The sequence below is a fragment of the Erigeron canadensis genome, chromosome 1, assembly GCF_010389155.1.
Source record: "Erigeron canadensis isolate Cc75 chromosome 1, C_canadensis_v1, whole genome shotgun sequence".
Classification (NCBI taxonomy): Eukaryota; Viridiplantae; Streptophyta; class Magnoliopsida; order Asterales; family Asteraceae; genus Erigeron; species Erigeron canadensis.
Genome location: NC_057761.1, coordinates 49,356,908 through 49,377,334, shown reverse-complemented (window position 1 = coordinate 49,377,334; position 20,427 = coordinate 49,356,908). Strand labels below are relative to the sequence as shown.

Below are 20,427 nucleotides of genomic sequence, written 5' to 3'. Positions count from 1 at the left end.
CACCATAGTGGTTGACTCGTCCCTCGTAACTCGTTCTCTCGAAAGACTAGTTTTATTATTTAACGTGTGTTGATATTTAAAAGATTAATAATATAAATGGTTTTAATTGAAAAGTATTATAAGTGGCAATTTATAATTAAAAAGATTTGTAAGAAGATTGGTTAAAAGGATATATATCATTTTTGATATTTTAAAACCAAATTGCTTTATCATCTTAGAGATGAAAATGGCGCAAAAATAATCAAAGCTATATATACACACGCACATAATCTACATGAACATACATACATACATACAAAATATATATATATATAAAAATACTCGATCGCTCTCTTCCATCTAGCCTTTTAATTCTTTCCTTTGTACACTCCGTCGTCCAATATTGCCACCATGCTCCGACGACGACGATGAAACAAAAAGCCACCACCATAACTAGTGCCTCAGTCGTGACTACAGCTGACATGAGAGTCATAGTACCCTTACAAGGTGTAGTTCAAGGACGTAGTGGCCTAGTTCTTGGCTCCATCATTCCTTGTGCTCTTTTTTATTTTTTCCAACTTTATTTGAAGTCCAATAACTCCGACGATGACCAGCCAACACCGCCGGAGATATCACCACCACCGGCAGAAAGTGGTGGTGGTGGGCTGGAAAGAGCTCAGTCAGTAAGCAGGCTGTCGTCTTCATCGATATGGTCACCACGTGGACATGGTACTGCAGCTCAAGTTTCTTCCAGGGGTGGTTTTGTAATTAGACAACATGATTCTCCTTACTACCTTGGCTTGCAAAAGGTTGATGACAATCTTTATGATAAGTTGTGTAATCCTCATGGGATTTTTCAACTTGGTTTGGAGGAAAACAAGGTATTTTAATTAATTTTTCAGGTACTGTATTTAAAGTGTATTAAATAGGCGTACAACTTTTGATATGCAAGATGTATGCATGTTTAAGTGCAGCTAAAAAGCTGCATTTAATATTTTCCTAATTCTTTTTCCGCCTAGTGATAAAGTTTCCTTTGGCCTTAGAGGTATACTAATTAATGTTAATGTTAATTAGTCTCTGTCCTTTGAAAATAGATTATGAATACTAACTAAATTTAGCCATTGTTAGATCGCATTTCTTTAGTAAATAGCAAAATAATGAAATTTTCAAAACTTCAGTCTCAAATGGTGGACACTATCAACACTGGTATGTAAGTTTGATTCCCTTTTAGAATACTATATATATTTCTGGCTGGTAATTCTAGGCCTTTGATGAAGTCAAAGGTTGATATGACTCATATGAGTATTAATTTGTCATAACGGTTTTATGTAGACAATGTATTAATTAATATAATGTGGGATATAAAATATGTGTGTGAAATGAATTGGAATTTTTGTTGCTATTTGATGAATATGTGGATGAATTTGATGAGTTATATAGATAATATTTTTTTTTTGTTTTGTCTTTTTTGTGGTTTATGAATGAAATTATAGTTGTCTGTGGATTTGGTTCAAGATTGGCTAGGAGTGCACACCAAGGACTCAATTATTGGTCAGGAGTTACGAATAAATGGGATCACTAACTATCACCCATTCCATGGATTATCAGAACTTAAAATGGTAATTACTTTGTAAAAATTCTCTATTGCTTACATGATTATTCAAGGGTTTGTGCTTTAGTTTGTAGTTTTGTTCATTTTGTCCACTAGACCCAAAGCCCCTTCGGTTTGACCGTTACATTTGTCTTTGCAGTTGTCAAAAAGTTGCCTTTGAGTCATTTGTGCATTTTGAAAACCACATGTTGCCTAGAGTGTATCTTAAAGTTCTCTTTTTTAGTGATATATGATTCTAGGAAAGTGGTAGAAAACAAGAAGCCTATAATGAGATTTGATTTTGGGTATTGTGCTACCGAGAGATTTTTATTTAAGTTATTTTGAACACCCTATCTTGAAGCAATGTTTTTCATTTTTCACATGTTACTAGTCGGTGCCTATGTTGGTAAACTACAAGTGCAAGCATCGAGTTAATTACTGCATTTTCTTTGCCCCATAGTACCTTGATTGACTTCAAATCGAAATTATTATCTTCTTATAGTAGAAGTCACAACTTTGATCCATTTACTTATGTACGTGTCAAAGACACAGTGTCACCGTGTTTCATCTCAAATGGGTCAATTGTAGGATTGTAAACGAACATGAACAAAGCTTGTTCGTGAACGGATAACATAAAACCTTGTTGATGTTAGTTCATTAAGAAGTTATGTTTATGTTTATGAACGAACACAAACTAACATATAATTAGAAGTATTATGAATCATATTCAACATTGCAAAAGAAGAGTTGACATGCTTTAAAAATAAAAAAGTATCTATAATGAGAATTTTTATTTCTTTAGGATACAGATATAATTTACACTTACAAATAGAACAACATATATATATGTAAATGTACATATACAAAAGAATATTCATGAAAATAAATTAGCGAACACAAGCTATTTTCATGTTCGGCCATTTAACTAAACTTACAAATTTGTTTGTTCATTTGTTTATAACAATTACAGATTGCATATTAGAATTGTGGTATATATATGTTTTGTTGGATGTTTGTATGGTTTGGTTATGAATTTTAAGTGTTAGTAGAATTGTATGGCTTCTTGAGTGGTTAATTGGGTTTGTCCAAGTTACCACTGTGAAGTCTGACTTGTAAATTGTTAAGTTTTGGTAATTTTTACTTCACTTTTCACCAAAAAAGGTGGGCTAAGTAGGTATAAAGCCTCCCAGGTCTATTGTGTATACATACAACCTTCTAAAATCTGCATTTTCTAATAATCAACCACATTAATCAGTTATGTGGTAAACTTAAAAAGAATAGACAAGAAGTTTTTGCAGGTCAACCAAGCCTTACTTGGACCATTTCGAACAGTACTAGAAAATGACCTTGGTTCAACCTGAGCCCATTTTGAAACATTACCCAACCCATCCATCTTGTCACCCCTAGCTTAAAGTAAAATGATTGCCTGTAGTTTTTATGAGTTTAGTTGATTTGTCCCCCATTATTGTGGCTTTTTATTGATCATTGTGCTAGCATGACAGGCAGTTGCTGGATTCATGTCGCAAGTGATGGAAGGGCGCATGTTATTCAACCAATCACAGATGGTCTTAACAAATGGAGTAACACCTGCTCTTGAGATGCTCGTTTTTTGTCTAGCGGATCCTGGAAATGCATTTCTTGTTCCTTCTCCGTATTCCCCCGAGTAAGTTCACCTTCTGATGTAGCCTAGATCTGTCCAGAATATACTATATTAATACTACTCCATACAGGTTGACTTTTGAGGTCAGCATACAACTTTTCAACTTCATGACGATATGGAGTCGTGTAAGTTTCAACAATATTATATTATCCTGATTAATCACCATAACAAATGCTAGTGATTCCAAAAGTTTCGAATCTTGAAAGTAGCATGTTTGACCTCAAAACTGATAGTTTACCTCTACACCTCTTGACTCTTGTAAATGTTACTTTTCTATAGAGAATGTGTAATGACTTCAAATTAAATTTGCAGTCTTGACAGGGATATTAAATGTCGAACTGGAGTGGAAGTTATGCCCGTCCCATGTCGTAGTTCAGATAACTTTAGCTTGCATACAACTTCCCTTCATCGAGCATACAACCAAGCAAAAAAGCGTGGGATCAAAGTTAAAGGTGTCATAATTTCAAACCCTTCCAATCCAGTCGGGAATATGCTTACCCGAGAAACCATTTACGAGCTTATGGACTTTGCTACTGAAAAAAACATCCACATAATTGCCAACGAGGAACTAGTGGGTTCCACTGGTGACAAAAGTCAAGAATTTGTCAGCATGGCTGAAATCTTTGATTCTGAAGAATATGACAGAAATAGAGTTCATATCGTATATGAGTTATCAAAGAACCTTTCTCTCCCTGGTTTAAGAGTTGGGGTTGTTTATTCTTTCAACCAAAGCGTGTTGGATGTATCCAAGAAACTGGCAAGGTTCTCATCCATATCGTCATTGTCTCAAAGATTACTTATATCAATGCTTAATGATTCAAAATTTGTTGGGGAGTTCATCAAGATCAATGGTGAAAGGGTTGAGAGAATGTGTAATCTTTTCGTGGCGGGTTTGAAAACCTTAGGTATTGACTGCATGAAAAGCAGTCGAGGATTCTACTGTTGGGCTGATATGAGTGGTTTTATACGCCCGTATAGTGAAAAAGGTGAACTTGAATTATGGGAAAAGTTGTTGAACGTGGCTAAAGTCAATGCCACTCCTGGATCTTCTTGCCATTGTATAGAACCTGGATGGTTCAGGTTTTGTTTTACAAGTTTGAATGAAAACGAGATTCCATTGGTTATAAAACGAATTGGGACAGTTTTGTAAAGTTGTCGAAATATTGGGTCAATCCAAATGAGGAAAGAAAGGAAGCCATTGCTCTTTCTGATGTTCATAATGGTACAGGGCCTTGTGAAGCATCTCCCACCCTATAATTATATTATAGATAAATATTTTCTTTTTGAAAATTTTGTTTTTGCCCCTTTTGTTGTGGGTAAGAAATTCATTATTTAAATGCTTATGTTCATGTATTGTATATGTAAACTGTGAATTACTATTCGTTTTAATAAAGGACTGCAATTCTTGTGCAAAATAACAAAAAAATACTGAACAATATACAAAGTATAGGTCAATGTAGTTATTGTAGTAACTTTGCTAATCTCATAATGTAAAATGATTTAGATGAAAAAACTGGACACCAGTTGAGAGACTAAAATCCCAGATTGCAAAGTATTCAAGGGCTTTAGCCTGTTTAGCCTGTTTAGCCGGCTGACTTGATTTGATAACGAGATGTTGCACATAAGTTTATACAGAAAAATTCTTGAAATTAAGCTTTACAAGCTGTATTTCGAGCCGGCTAATCAAAAATGAATTAATTTATTGCAAGAAACTTACAGTAAACAATTAATAATGTTAATCACAAAAGGAATACAAAAGAATGGTTCTTCTAAATGAACTATTGTCAGTCATTTCTCATAGCATTTATGTATGATTTAATGCATACCAATCCATAGGCTATGATGCTGATCCTGATCCAGATCCCGACCCTGACCCTGACCCTGACCGTACAGACTCGAGAACCTGAACGACCTCAGCCATGCTCGGTCTTCTCAAAGGCGACTCAGAAGTGCAAATCAATCCCAGTTTCATTACCTGGATCAATTCATTCTCCACAAAGCCGTTCAAACTTCTATCAAAACAATCTGAAGCTTTTCCCCTCTCGATCAAACCCCGGACATATTCACACAAAACAACTACCTCATGACCGCCAAGGCTCTCTACTGGCTTTCGCCCTGTAACCACCTCCAACAAGATCACGCCAAAACTATACACATCACATTTGTCACTCAATCTCATACTCTGTGCCAATTCAGGAGCAACATATCCAACTGCATTGTGAAATCTGGTCAGACCATAATTATCAAGCAAAGGGAGCAGCTTGACTAACCCATAATCCGAAAGTTTTGCTTCATAACTCTCATCCAATAAGATGTTATTTGATTTTAAATTGAGATGAAGAATCTGAGGTTTACAGTCATGGTGAATGTATGATAATGCCCTTGCGGTCCCAAGAGCAATCTTAAACCTCCGTGGCCAGTTTAACTCACGGTTTCCGACACTAAAACTAGTCCCAGGATAGCTGGCGCCATGTAGATTGTCGTATAAGTTTCCATTCGAGGCAAAATCAGACAAGATCAATTGCATACTGGATGACCAATAATACCCTTGAAAAGCAACAAGATTGCGATGTCGAAGAGAACCTAATCGTCCAATTTCTTGCTCGAATTCCTCTTGATTCTTGATTCTTCCTAAAGTTTTGATCTTTTTCACCGCGATTGAAATCCCACCTTCAAAATCAGCTCTATATACACTTCCAATCGATCCCGTACCAATTAAAGAATCCTTATTGAGTAAAGCTTTAGTCCCGGCCTCCCAATCTTCATACTTTGATGGCAAAGTTTTGCTAAAAAGAACCAATTTTCCAATAATGACATTAGAATCTGATGAAGCTAAAGGTGTGCTTTCAATGATCATCGTCTCATCTTCTCTGCTCTTTCTTCTTCTTCGAGCTTTCATATTCATAATGGTTATTAAACAAACTCCGATCAAGATCAACGAAGCAGCGACAATGGCAACAATGGTGGAAACGCTTAACTTCGGCTTTCTTGATTCAGAATCTGTTGAATCTGAACAAGATCGATTCAAAGGGGCCCCACACAGTCTTGGATTGTTTGAAAACGCGGAAGAATTGAAATTTTGGATAGAAAATGAAGGAATTTGACCTGAGAGGTCGTTGTAGGAGACGTTGAAATGATTCAAGTTTTGTAAATTTGATAAAGAAAAGGGGATGGACCCGGATAACATATTTTCAGATAGATCTAATGTTTGGATTTTAGAGAGGTTTCCTAGAGTTGATGGTATGTTTCCGTCAAGGTTGTTATCGTGAAGATCAAGGATACGTAGGTAAGACATGTTGTAAAATGTGTCGGGGATCTGTCCCTCTAAAGAATTTCCTGAAACATCCCTGCAAATGTAACGAGATAAGTGATTATCATTATCAAAGATACAACAACAAAAGCTCCAGGGTCTAAATGGACTTACAGCTCTAGAAGAAACCTGCAATTGCTTAAAGTCTCCGGGATTTCACCATGAAGACCAAGATTATGCAGATCAAGAACTTGGAGAAGCTCAATGTCCCCAAATTCCACTGGGATTTCACCCGTTATAGAGTTGTTTCCCAAATTAATCACTGTTAGTCTTTTTAAACTCGAAATCTCAGCCGGGATTTCACCAATTAGTTTGTTATACCCCATGTTTAAAACTTTCAAGCTGCTGCATTGTGACACAATGCTCATAGGGATCTCCCCTTGAAAACCATTGCCCGCAACATCAAAAACTTCTAACTTGTCACTACAAGATTCTAGGCCTTGAATCTGTCCTTCAAACTCGTTGTATGAAATATTGAAATAGCTCAAGTTTGCTAACTGAAGAACGCCAAAAGGGGGTATCCCGGTGAAAAGATTGCTTCCAAGATCCAAAAGTTCCAACCTTTGACAACCCTTGACTTGTTCTTCAACACTCCCGGTCAACACATTATTTCTTAAAGACAAGTAAACAAGACTCGGTATATCACAAACTTGTGAAGGAAATTCGCCACTCAAACCGTTAAAAGACACATCAAATCCTTCAAGATTCAAGCAATTATTGATAATTACAGGAATTGAACCCGAAAGATTGTTATGTGATAATGAAATGAACTTAATTTTCTCACAAAACTTAAACAAAGACAATGGAATCTCTCCTTCAAACTCATTTTTTGACAAATCAAGAAACCGAATGCTCGGCAAATCCCCTAAAAACTCAGGAATTGAACCAGATAACGCATTCGAGCTAACATTGATCTTCCATAAAGTAGTAAGTTCTTGAAACTCAAGTGGTATATTTCCAATGAATCTATTTCCAAATAATGTAAGTATCCTTAAAGATTTCAACTTTGACAATGCAGGAGACAATACACCACCTAAACTAGTATTCCATAACACAATCTTATACACATCCCCAAAAGTATCACAAAACACACCACTATAATCTCTACATTCATCTTTACTAACATCCCATGAACTTAAACTATTATAGGGATCACTTGTAATGTTACCTTTGAATTGAAGCAAGATCTCTTTCTCTGAGGCAGCTCCGGCCACCGGAGTTATAGCCGCCGGCGACTGCAATACAGCCAGTGACAGTATACATGCTGTAAAGTAGCAGCATTGCTGTAAAAAGCTTCTCATTGATTCAAAGAATGTGCAAACATTTGTAAAGTTGGTTCAAATATGGATAAATTGAAGTGGGTAAGTGTCATCTTGTAAAAAAGATAACAAAGATTGAAACTTTATCAGGGTTTAGCCTGTGGGTAAGTAAAAAAATCAAGAATTAAGTAAAAAAATCAGTAATTTTGTTTAATGGTTGTAAAAACTGAAAGATTGAATGAAGATTTAGCTTGTGGGCATGTCAAAAGAAAACAAGAATGAAGTCAAAAATCACTACTTTTATTTAGTCAACTTTGCACAATTTGCAATGGGCATTTAAGAAAATGCAAAAAAGATTGGATTTTGGGATGATTCAGCTTGAAATTTTGTTGAGAAAAACGAACAGAAAAATCAGGAAAATGAATTGAATCCAAAATGGATCTTGACGCTTTGGTAAGAAATGGGAACGACTAGTGGTGGTCCATGGTGGTGATGTGGTGGTGGCAGGTGATGGTGGTGATTTTTATAAATTTCATGAGCAAATATAGTAATGGTGATAGTGTTTGTTTTCTCACAAAAAGATGGTTGTCATCACATGCCCTGGCCGTTTTATGGTATTAAAATTCAAGTGTAATGAAGATGGGGAATGAGGTTATTTAATTAAAGTTGTGTGAAATTAAAAATATTAAAGCACCTATATAAGAATTACTCGTAAATTAAATTAAACAAGTACAAAGTAATTTTAAGTAAGAGGTGCGTACCAGTTGAGCATTTATTCCATCCACCAACTCAGGCTGGTACCATTTAACGACCACAGCCCCACTCTTCGCAAATCTGGTTATTTATTAGGCTATGGTCCAAGAACGTTTTCAGTTTAACTCCAAGTAATGTTTAAAAAAAAAAACAAATATGCATTTTTAGGAATGACTGAATGAGCAATTTGGTTTGCTATGATTTTGAACGGCTAATTTTTTTCGAAGGCACTAAACCCCAACTTCCATTCAAGATAGCTCAATTGTCAAAGGCTAATATCATTATGGAACGAAATTCATAACTGCCCATGATTCACATACCCATAAAAATAAACAATAAAAATAAACTATATAAAAGTCAAGCCAAGTATTGAACCTTCGCTTAAAGTTATGATTACATGTAAAATATATTGGATATAGAAATAATCAACTTTAAAATTTTTATTTACTATGAATCTATGATTATGTTCTTTCTTTCCTTATTTACATAGAAATGTCATTTGCTCACTAGATCAACGATTGGAAGAATGGATACGCCCCATCGCCTTAGTAGATGAGAAAGCTTGATTCGCTTACAATAACATTTAAGTTTTGTTACAATATTATCTTTTACCAAAATACAGAGATGTTGGTTAGACTTTGCTAATAAATTACAGTTGAAGTGGTGAGACACCCAGGTTCACTAAAGTATCTATGCTTAACAAAACCATTATCCTTATCAAACACATAACATTAACGTTTCTGTTCATACGAAGACTTCACAATCGGTTTCATTGGTGAATCACCTTAGAATCGATCAAAAGCTCTTTGGTGCCTTTATAGCCGTTTGATTTAACTGTTTAAGTTTTTTGTTTATCTAAGACCTTTGGATGTACATAACAATATTTTTATTGTAGCTTATAAAAATATTGAATAAGAAATTAAAATAATGTTGGCTCCATCGGATTCTTGCAATACAAAATTGCCAAATATTGAAACAAATTTGCTTTATTCCGTTTCTGTTTTGACTCCATCTAGATAAGACAAGCGGAATCAAACGTTCCATGCGCCAAAGTTATCGTAGGGATTATAACCTTAACAATCATGCACTATTCCAAAACTTATATTTTAAAACGCACATTTGAAACGGTTATGAAAAAAAAAAAGAAAAAAAAAAGAAGCTTTTCAACGGTTTTTAAGAAGTCGTATGACTTAAGAGGTTATTCTTTCGGTTTATGGAATGATGAACCACTGTTTACCCGAATGTAACATTATATTTGGGTGTGTTATATTTGAGTATATATCGTAATTACATATCTATCCAAAGCATGCTTTAGAAGTATTATATTTATGTATTAAAAACTTACACTTTGGATAAATATGTAATTATGCTTCTTAAATAGGATATATATGTAAATTTTCCTTTATTTTATTTTACCATAATTGATTTTTAATTTCTCGACCATTTTAAAATATTTGAACTTGAAATTTCTTGGAAACATTGTTGTTTGTTATTTTTTTTTATTTTTTTTGAAAAGTAGGAAACATGATTCATTGCCACTATATCTAGTGGTGGTTATTTCATTTTTTAATCAAGATAAGTATAAATGTTGCACAATATACGATTATAGGAATATTTCATATAAAATTGTGGTGTAACAAAAGTTAGTCTATATACTCCCTTTACTTGTAAAAGTTTGTTTATAAATAGGTATTCCTCGTGTAGAAATTGTTATTTATTACTAGTTCTTTTCACTTTATACATCTTTAATATTTATAACTACTAGTCAAGTCAAAACTTTTTGTAAAATAAATAAACACTTATTTTTGTAATTAATGCAAGATTAATAGAAGTTTTTAAATTTTATATAATAACTACTAACATAGTATATAACGAAAGCTCACTGTTTATATATTTAAATTAGATTTAAAGGAACAAAATAACTATAATTAGTTACATAGAACATATATGCTTGACTTTTGTCGATGCTTTTTTTGGGTGACTCACCAACCGAGAAAAATAAGACAATTGCTATGTCATTAAGTTTTTTAAATATAGATGTATATTAGTTGGTAACGCATCCAGTTTGTTTAGCAGATTGTTTCTATCATGTATTTATGTAAAAGAAATTTGTCATTTATAACAATAGGGCCACGAAAATGACATAGCTGCCTGCCTCTTTAAAAGAAAAAAATTGGTTTCCCTTCTATACACGTCATAGGTAATTTTGTAAGACTGCCTAATTTTGTATTCATCGAACCCTTATTAGTGTGTGAAGAGGGGAAAAAAGGGAAAAACAAGGGCAATCTTTCAATTTCTCTTTTTGAACAGTGGTGATGGAAGCCTGCCGTCCAAGAGATGAAGGCCCAAAAATTGCTTATCCAAATCCAATGGTTAAGGTTATCTATTTCGTCACATGGGCTAGCCCATCTAGTACTTTTTCTATTTAGCTTTTTATGGCCTTATGGGGTACCTTTGCCTTGTACTCGAAAGAAAACCTCATAAGTAATTACGTTAAGAAATCCAATGTTTTCAAACATACAATTATGAACTTGTTAACACAAGCAACTATCTGCAATTCTGCATCACCCTCTTAATAAACGATGTACAATGACGTACTAGTTCTCCTCATAAAAGACAATTAAATATTTCTTGACAAACTTTTCTCTCGGTGTCTTTGCGGTTTTTCTTCCCCCTTCATTGTGACCCATGAATGACTCGTGTCCAATCACGCATAGTTCTCGTTTTAACAAATCCATGTCACGTTACTTGATATCATTCTCATTAAGTCATTATTAACATCCAGATTGATCATTTTGACCCCTAACAATACACAAGAAAAAACCAGTCTTACAAACACATTTTTCTCACCAAAATCTGCATACAAAAGACGATTTTATAATCATAACCCTGGGTGGGCTATTTTAAAAACTTAAGACATGTATACAAGGGTTGATCGCTAAAATTACCAGTATATTTACGAGATTTATGTACAATAATTTTATACACGTAACGTAGGATATCTCATGTTAAAGTATATATATTTGTCCTTTTTCTTCAACTTGTTACAGTTGATTTTTTGTCTAAATATTTGTTTCAAAAATCTTGAACACCGATCAAATTGCAAAACTGGCTTTGCTGAGCTGGGTCAATCAAAATCTTTGGAGTCTTAATCACTCATTAGATTTTTTTTAGCCGAAAACAGATAAATTGACCATCTTGGCGTTTATATATAAATATCTTGCATAATACAGAAAACCAAAAAACCGATATTAAAATAAGGTAATTTGATGTCAACATCTTGGCGTTTTAATAAACGATCTGGTATAACATCATAAAATAAAAGCATATGTTAACAAGGCAATATGTTATGCTGATCGAACTATGTAAATGACTAAATCACTAATACCTTCAGAAAACCGCCAGCAAGTGACCTACTGGGCAGATGCAATGACATCCTTGCCAAAGGTATCGTGTCCAAACCTCCCTAGTTAAACATCTTAAAAATAGCCACTAGCCGTATATAGGGCGGAATACCTAATCCAGACTACCTAAGTTAAACATCTTGATAGTAGCCCTTAGCCAGATAAAAGACGGGAATACCTTCATACAAAAAACGTCATTCGTTTACTGTAAAAAGTCACCCAAAGATGCAAGTTCACACTTGTTTCAGTGACTTAGAATCACGAAACTATCATTGTTTCTATTAATTCCATGTCTCTACAGTCTACATACATTTTTTTCTCCTGGTCAAATGCATTCAGACAACAAAAAAAACGAATGGAAGAACCTTTTAGAAGCATGCAGTTGAATTATATACATTTTATATGGAGGATATAATTGCTATAAGAAACAAGCAACAACAAAGATTGTCAATCCTTTAGCTTCATCTATACACTAAAATTAATTAAAAAACGCACTTTGTTTCGTTAGCTGTTTCTGCTTGTGTTGATCGTCTCAACAGAGTTGAGTTCCTCCGCATACTCTCAACAATATTACTGCAGCAGTAGCTGCTCTTCATCAGTTTGCAACTCGCTCAATCTTCTTTTAGCATAAACCGTGACCACGACGGTGGTCGCAATAGTTAGAAGAAACCCGAAAACAGTACAAATGATCTGAGGGGCTGAAAGTGACTGATGGTCATTTGAAGCGTCTGCCAATGTTCTGATCATTATACCCCTGCAACAATCAATTCAAAATCAACAACTGTAATAAGCTGTAGTCTTCCTTTTGACATTTTTAAAATGATAATGGCTCTTTTGCAACATATACTACATGACAGTACTAATGATTTTACCCATTCGTCTTCACCAAACAATTTAGGGTGATTATACGATACAAAATAATCAGAACCAGATAAAGTGGGTAACAAAAACAGTTGCATGATATGGATTTTGGATATGCTTTTAGTGTTTATAGTTGTGATTAAAGTAATATTTGCCTATCAAGTGTTAGAAAAGTTGTGATTATTTATATAAAAAGGTAAAAAACAGAATCAGTTCTGATAAAAACCAATTATTTGTGACTTGCAACACAGACATTCCAATATTCTCATCCAAAATGCAATTTCAAACATCCCCTAATATTACTTGACCCATGTATAACCCAATTTGATAATGAATGTAAATCTTACGTGTAAATTGCAACGAAAATCTCGGGTACCATTCCCAACAGTGTTCCCAGTAAATAGGGACTGAACCTAACATCAGTTGCCACAGCACAGTAATTGTAAACAATGTACGGGAAGGGTGAAATCCTCAATAATGCGACAGCTCTAAATTGATTAAACCAGCTTCCTTCACCAGCCAACTTCAAAATAGAAGCTTTCTTCGGATACCTTTCTAACCACCCCTGCATAAGCACAATAACGATAAAACAAAAACATTAAATTAATAACATATAGTGCAGTAGAAAATGTATGCCGCATATACATGATTGTTTGCTTAATTGTCAATACTTACTTGAATTTTGTGGTAAAAAAGGGAGCCGATAAAATAAGGAAGCGAGGTGCCAATAATGACTCCACCAATAATCAAAAGAAACCCGAAACCATAACCAAAGCTCATTCCGGCCACCCACATTGAAGGAGTAGATGGTATGAATATAGTGGGGAATAATGCCACTGAAGTGAATATTAGAATTGCCAAGACCGGCTTGCTGAAAGTTTCTGTTTCCCAATTTAAAATAGGGATAACCTCCTGGAGAAAAATAACAACAAACAGTTGACTTGATGTTAGACAAAACAAAACAGCCCCATCACTCATTTCGAACATAGGCTTATATGTGCTATTATATAAAGCATTTAACACCACCACCGCAGCTCACCACCAAAAATAGTCATATTAAAACTGATGAAAACCACCATGAATCAAGAAAACAACTGAATAAGAGACATTTAGAACTAAACGTCTACAACCAAACTCGGTAACAAAGTCTTTAGTATTTCAACTATTACACAAAAGGGAATCACTTAGTATTTTTGGTACGAGGGTTTGGGAATACAGGAATGAGGATGAAAGTGATTGATATTGTTTGTTTTGTTGTCTACATCTCAACCTCCCCCATACAACGTCAAATACGGTATTGGGACCCAAAACCCGTGTAAGACGGCATTGGGAATTACTTTACTTTTGCTTATATGGGAATCAAAAATGAGTAAGAATCCCATAAAACTGATGTTTTTCAAACCCATCACAGGAGGTGGTTTTGACTGTTTGAGTTTCATTCCCATTCGCATACTTTTGCTTTATCAAACCCATATATACCTATAGTAAAACCCAACTACAAACCAAATCACCCTTAGTCTGTTATCTTTTCATTACATTGAATCTCAAAATACATGCTAAAGCAAAACACTCATCAACAATGCTTTATATACATTAGTCTATCTATAAGACATCACTAAAGTTTATACGAAAACCGAAAACCATGATGGAAGGTATTGGTAGCCAATATCTCGGAACTTATAAGGCCTATGTATACATATATTTGATACCAAAAATTCCATACAAAATGCAAATTAGGCTTCTTATAATGAGAATTAGTGCTAGTGGGTGATAGATATATCTATACAGTATACACCAAAAAATCAGACAATTAACAATAAATTTAATAGTACAATATAATCAAAATTAACAAAACATAACATACAGTAAGTACATATATATACACACGTATATGTATATATATATATATATACACATTTATAATTATAATTATACATACCTTATTCATTAAAAAGGGGCCAATCCATAAGAAAAAACAAACACCCAAAACAGCCAAAAACAGTAACACAAGAATAAGCTTTAACCACCACCATATCCAACACCATATACCGCCGCCGCCGACACTACCACTCGCCGCCGACGACGACGAGGGAACTGAACACCCACCACCACCACCACCGTCCAAAATCAGATAATCATCATTCTTGGGGTCTTCAATTGAAATCTTTAATACTGTAACTCCATCATTGTCTTCATAAGTCATAATAATAGCACTAATAAAATCAAAATTAAGAAAATTTAAAGGTGGAAAATTGATCAGATCAAAATGGGTATTTTGTAAAATTGATTAAAAGAAGAAAAAGGTGAGAAATTTGGTGAAAAAATGTTTGATTGATTGAAATTTGATGATGGGGTTTGGATTGTTATGTGAAAAGTTTAGATCTTTGAAGGGAAGAAACACTAACTGGGAAGGCTAAAGATATATGAGTGTATTTGGATGAATGATGATATATACATTCGATATATATGTTTTTCTTTTATCAAAAATAATAAAATTTCTATAATTGGGTAAGCAAAAGATATTATTAAAAAAAAAAAAAAAAAGAAGTAGAAGAATAACACAAAAACAAATACCGACTAAAGTCATACCCCAAGTATATGTACTAGTTTATTTGAGAAGACAAAGGTTGGTTTGTTCATTATTAAAAGATATTTTTAATTTTAAATAATCTAATAATGCATGCCAAACCACCGTACATCTAAGATTAGTGTAATTATTTGTACATAAAATTCCGCCATAATTCACCCGACCACCTTTTTAGTAACCCAATCAGACTTTTTGCAGCGACCTAGAGTGGGGGTCTGCTTTTATTCTGTCATATTTACCATTATAGACATGGGGACCCGCATTTTTTTCACTTTTTGCAGCAAAGGTCGCTGCAAAAAATGGTAATATTCTAGATACTAAAAAAGAATTGTTGGGATACGGGGCGTTCATATTAAACTCAAGATAATGATTAATAGGGTTATTTTTATATTATAATGTACAGTACCATGGTTGTTATATGCTAATTATTCTTATTCTTATTGTATGTATTTGATTTTCAAGTTTTAATTATGTATTTGGCCCAATATAACTTTGGGATGATATATAATCAGAACGTGACAAATGTTAGTGATGGTTTATACAATCGACATGTACGTGTAATACCATTTACTTGTTGATATGACACCCTGCATAAACTTGTAAGTCGACGGTTTGGTTTCCATAGACACAATAATCTAGACGTGACAAGCTAAAGAAAATGTATATGAGCTCATAAACGAAATGAACATTCGGCAAACTATTCATGAATGATTAATGGTGAACTATTTGATAGAATATATTGCTCATATTCTTTCGTTTAATTAAATAATTAAATATGAAAAAAAATCATTTTATTTAGTTGATTGGACAATCATGAACACAACCCTTTCGTTCATTAATTAATATTCTTAAACATTTGTTTACGTTTGTTTGAATGTGCTCGTTCATTTAACAAAGTATTATTTAAGTGTTTAACAACACATTGTCCTGTCAAAATCAAGAAAATCATATTGTTGTTTTTTTGTGCATCCATCTTGGATGCATATGTGATTTCTTCGATTTTGACGGATCAATGTATTGTTAAACACTTAAATAATGATAATTAGTTATGCACTATGTTAGTTTTATGAATTTTTAATGCATCAAAATGATGTTTTTTTGAGTGCTCTCACCATTCTTATTTTTAAGACTGTTCTTATTTGATTCTTCCCATATATATATATATATATATATATAATCACCTTCATGTAGCTAACTCTCTACATACACCCTTTTAAAAAATGAAAAAATATAATCACCTTAAATATATTAAATTTTTCTAAACTTTCATTGGTTAATTTTGGTCAAAATTATTTCACTTTCTATCTTGTATTCCATCGTCCAGGTTTTCTTTTCAACCATGAAAGTAGTTATTATTCTTATTTTTTGCCTTTTTTTCCCGTCTCGTCTATTGAATTAATTAACAATTGTGTACATAAATTTTTGATAGCCCAAATAAAACAAAACAGGCATAAACACAGGGAGAAATTTTATAAATAAATTGTAGGTCCTAACAAATATTTAAAAATATATATTTTAAAAAACACAATTTTTAGTTGAAAATTTGACAGTTAGAGTGAAACGTGATGGTGATAATTTGTTGTTAACTAAAATGTATCTCTTTTCTTTTTAAATAATAGCGATTTTGAATGATAGCATGTCCTGTAGATTAGACAGTTCATTTTTTAAAAGGGTATATGTAAAGAGTTAGCTACATGAAGTTATATGGAAGATATCCCCTATATTATATATACTTTTATAACTCCTAATTCTAATCCTTTTGTTATTATCCCCCTAGTATGCTTCCATTTTGAGTACTACGTGGTTTTCAAGTGCCTTCGTTGTATACAGAAGTGGTATTAGAAAAAATTTTAAGAGAAAACAAAAGTAAACATAAAAAAAATCGACATAAGAAAAAATCAAAAATCCATTAAAAAAGTTCTCACTCCATGGAAAAAATATAATTTTTAAAGGAAGCATCAGCTCCTCTTGCCCCATTTAGACTACACGGAGTAGCCCGTTACTTGCCTTGGATTTCGTTTGGAACGCCCCCGGAACGCCGGAACTCGGTCCCGGGGGGCGTTCCGGTGAGAGAAAAAAGTTGGTCCGGCTGAAATGTAACGCGTCTAACATTTTGGCTTCTTGTGGGATCTAGCCGTTTGAAGGCTTAGAAATCAACAAATATTTAATATTTTTTTTTTAAATTAAATAAATCAACCTTATATATATACATACACAACTCAAACACATTTTTATCCATCTATCTTCTTCCTCTTCTTATTTTCTTCATCTTTTTCTTTCAACACAACTACATACATATACATAATCTCCTACAAAATCACAATATGGATTCCGATGATTCATCTTCATCTGGATCTTCTAACGGTCATGACGATTACGAAGATTGTGTCCAAAATGCAATTCTTCGAGCTGCCGAACTACTTGAACGGCGGGTTGTTGACCAACCTGCCCCAATTATTCACCGAAGGGTACCAGTTGTCCGCAATCGTATTGAAGCACATGCGCGTTTGATGCATGACTACTTTGATGATCAACCGCGATACAACGCGAGACTTTTCAGAAAAAGGTTTCGTATGACAAAACCTTTATTTCCGCGGATAGTTGGTGATTTGGTGGCTAGGTACCCAAATTTTTCAGACGAGATATGATCGGGCTGGGAGAAGAGGGTTCGCCGGGATACAAAAGTTTACATCTGCAATTCGTCAATTGGCATACGGCGTGAATAGTGATTTTCTTGACGAGTATTTGCAGATGTCTGAGCGGACATCAAGAGAAGCATGTCTACAATTTTGTATCGGTAACATTATTTTTACAAAATATATATAGTTAATAATTTATAGTACGTCACATGCTAATGGCAGATTTGGTTGACCATCTTTGGGCGAACACACCACATGACTTCGAGCCTCCAGCCGATCCCTTCGCTGATCTTCGAGATTATGTTAGCACCGACGATGACGACCCTGATTAGCTTCATTTCAAGTTTTTATGTATTTTTTAAGTGTGATGTTTAGTTTTTTATTTAATAAAAAGTGTGATGTTTTATTATTTAATATAAAATATTTAGTTTTTTTATTTAATAAAGTAGTTTCTTTTATTTAATTTATTTACAAATAAAAAATAAAAATAAAAATTAGGGAATGTCTCAAAGGGCATTCCCCCACCCCAAAAGAATGGGGGAATGCCCCTCATGATTAGAGTGGGACACGTGTCAACATATAGATAGAGGAGGGGCATTCCATAGATGCTCTACTCCTCCTAGTCTTAGTATCACTCCCTATTGTATAAGTATGCAATTTGAAAAGATTCGTTATATAATACTTGTAGACATTTTATTTATTTTTTTGACTAGTCGAATGTCTAATATTAAAATTACTATTAAGCATGCCAGCTAAACTAGTTTTTGAAAATGGATATTTTGTATAGATAAATTTGAACCCTAATGCTTCTGATCATGTGATTATTACTATTTTTATTTTTGTTGGTGTTTGTTCATAAACAGTAATGAATGAATATAAACTAACGAATAGTTTAAACATGAATATTGTTTTATGTTAATTTATCGGTTCATAACCTACCTAAAAAAGATCACTTATTTTTGGATGTGTTGAAAAGTTTGTAATATTTTTACTCGGACCTCTTAAAGTATTTTCACATACAATATCTTTTTAACGTTAATGATTATATTATACTATAAATTTTATCGGGTTGAGGACATATGTATAGTTGATGTTGATCAATGACATTTACATCAATTATCTTCATTTACACATTTATGTACAATAATCATTTATCTTTTAAAATATCTTCATTTACACTTTACATTACTTACATTTACATCAGTTTTTTACACCACTCGACGCCACCTCCAGTCCTCCACCACCAACAGTTACCCCGCCACCACACCGTCGCCATCACCATCATCATCATCGTATTACGCGGGTACCGTGCTAGTTTATCTAAATTAAAACACTTAATCTTATCGGGTTGAGGACATATGTACAGGGGCGGTACTAAAGGGGGGGCAAGGGGGTCCAATGCCCCCTCCAAGTTTAAATTTTGTCATGTATTTTTAAATTTTTCATAAAATTTTAAAAAATTTCTATAGGTTTTTAACATTTTGCCCTATTTTAGATATATTTTTTATAAGTTTTTTAAGTTTGCCCCCTTTAAAAGTTTTTTCTGATACCGCCTCTGCATATGTATAGTTGATCTTATGAGTTAAAATCGATTACTTTAATCAATTCTACCTTAAACACGTCCACACGTAAACTTATTATTACGTGACGTAAAAATTATTAACATTGACATCACCTTAACAAAACATTATGTGTATCTGATTATGAATTTTTCTTTTAGAAAAGAATGAGTTTGAGTGACGTTGGGTTTACTTCCATCAACAATAATTTAATGAAGATAAATAACAAGGTGATCTAATGTTTATATTATGCGGTTTTTAATATCACTTATTATTATATCATCAACAAATTCTTTTGACATGTTATTGCATGTCCCACGCAATTAAAATTATCCTTTTCAGTAAATTACTTTGGATTTAAACTTACCATTATAAATTTGGAGGTATCATAAATACCACTCGTAGAGGCATTTTCGGTTTTATTTAAGGTTTTAAGTTTGATTTTTAAGGATGACAAAACTTTGAAGTTTTTCAATCTGAATACTTATAACGAATCATGTTCAACATCTCGTTGTCTAGAGTACGTGCAAGATTTCACCATTATACAGTGAGGTTTTCCCAATGTCATATACCGACTAAATGTTCGGGAAAAAAAATACCATTTAAACACATAATTAAAAAACGGATTTGTAATTTTTGTCCCTCGAGAATTTTGAACACATCCGTATAATTTTTTAAATACATTTGTAAACACCCAACATTTTTTCTTAAAACTAAGTTTGTTACGCATGAACAAATAGGTATAAGCATGAAACAATATTTTCCGATCGATTGTTGGATACTTAGATATATATTAGCTAGTGAATGTTCTATGTTCTATTATCG

General features: G+C 33.5%; 3 protein-coding genes across 3 annotated transcripts; 1 reads left to right on the top strand and 2 right to left on the bottom strand.

Moving 5' to 3' along the window:
• The first annotated feature begins 227 nt into the window (after positions 1–227).
• LOC122585924 (probable aminotransferase ACS12) lies at positions 228–4,623 on the top strand. Its single transcript, XM_043758040.1, has 4 exons — positions 228–860; positions 1,473–1,598; positions 3,073–3,233; positions 3,543–4,623. The coding sequence occupies exons 1-4, from the start codon at positions 408–410 to the stop codon at positions 4,378–4,380; spliced, it is 1,578 nt and encodes a 525-aa protein (XP_043613975.1). The 5' UTR covers positions 228–407; the 3' UTR covers positions 4,381–4,623.
• A 287-nt stretch (positions 4,624–4,910) lies between these two features.
• LOC122610862 (probable LRR receptor-like serine/threonine-protein kinase At1g12460) lies at positions 4,911–7,963 on the bottom strand. The gene is made up of 2 exons (XM_043783822.1): positions 6,655–7,963; positions 4,911–6,577 (listed from the first exon to the last, which is right to left on the bottom strand). The coding sequence occupies exons 1-2, from the start codon at positions 7,839–7,841 to the stop codon at positions 5,068–5,070; spliced, it is 2,697 nt and encodes an 898-aa protein (XP_043639757.1). The 5' UTR covers positions 7,842–7,963; the 3' UTR covers positions 4,911–5,067.
• Positions 7,964–12,322: 4,359 nt separating this feature from the next.
• Positions 12,323–15,347, bottom strand: LOC122585475 (TVP38/TMEM64 family membrane protein slr0305). The gene is made up of 4 exons (XM_043757605.1): positions 14,757–15,347; positions 13,493–13,729; positions 13,165–13,382; positions 12,323–12,710 (listed from the first exon to the last, which is right to left on the bottom strand). The coding sequence occupies exons 1-4, from the start codon at positions 15,018–15,020 to the stop codon at positions 12,527–12,529; spliced, it is 903 nt and encodes a 300-aa protein (XP_043613540.1). The 5' UTR covers positions 15,021–15,347; the 3' UTR covers positions 12,323–12,526.
• Positions 15,348–20,427: the final 5,080 nt, after the last annotated feature.

Coding starts and splice junctions, on each gene's coding strand:
- LOC122585475 (XM_043757605.1), bottom strand. CDS start 15,020: ATGACTTATGAAGACAATGATGGAGTTACAGTATTAAAGATTTCAATT. Junction 13,730..14,756: donor GCCCCTTTTTAATGAATAAG/GTATGTATAATT, acceptor ATTTTTCTCCAG/GAGGTTATCCCTATTTTAAA. Junction 13,383..13,492: donor TTTTTTACCACAAAATTCAA/GTAAGTATTGAC, acceptor GTGCTTATGCAG/GGGTGGTTAGAAAGGTATCC.
- LOC122585924 (XM_043758040.1), top strand. CDS start 408: ATGAAACAAAAAGCCACCACCATAACTAGTGCCTCAGTCGTGACTACA. Junction 861..1,472: donor TTGGTTTGGAGGAAAACAAG/GTATTTTAATTA, acceptor ATGAAATTATAG/TTGTCTGTGGATTTGGTTCA. Junction 1,599..3,072: donor GATTATCAGAACTTAAAATG/GTAATTACTTTG, acceptor CTAGCATGACAG/GCAGTTGCTGGATTCATGTC.
- LOC122610862 (XM_043783822.1), bottom strand. CDS start 7,841: ATGAGAAGCTTTTTACAGCAATGCTGCTACTTTACAGCATGTATACTG. Junction 6,578..6,654: donor TGCAGGTTTCTTCTAGAGCT/GTAAGTCCATTT, acceptor TTACATTTGCAG/GGATGTTTCAGGAAATTCTT.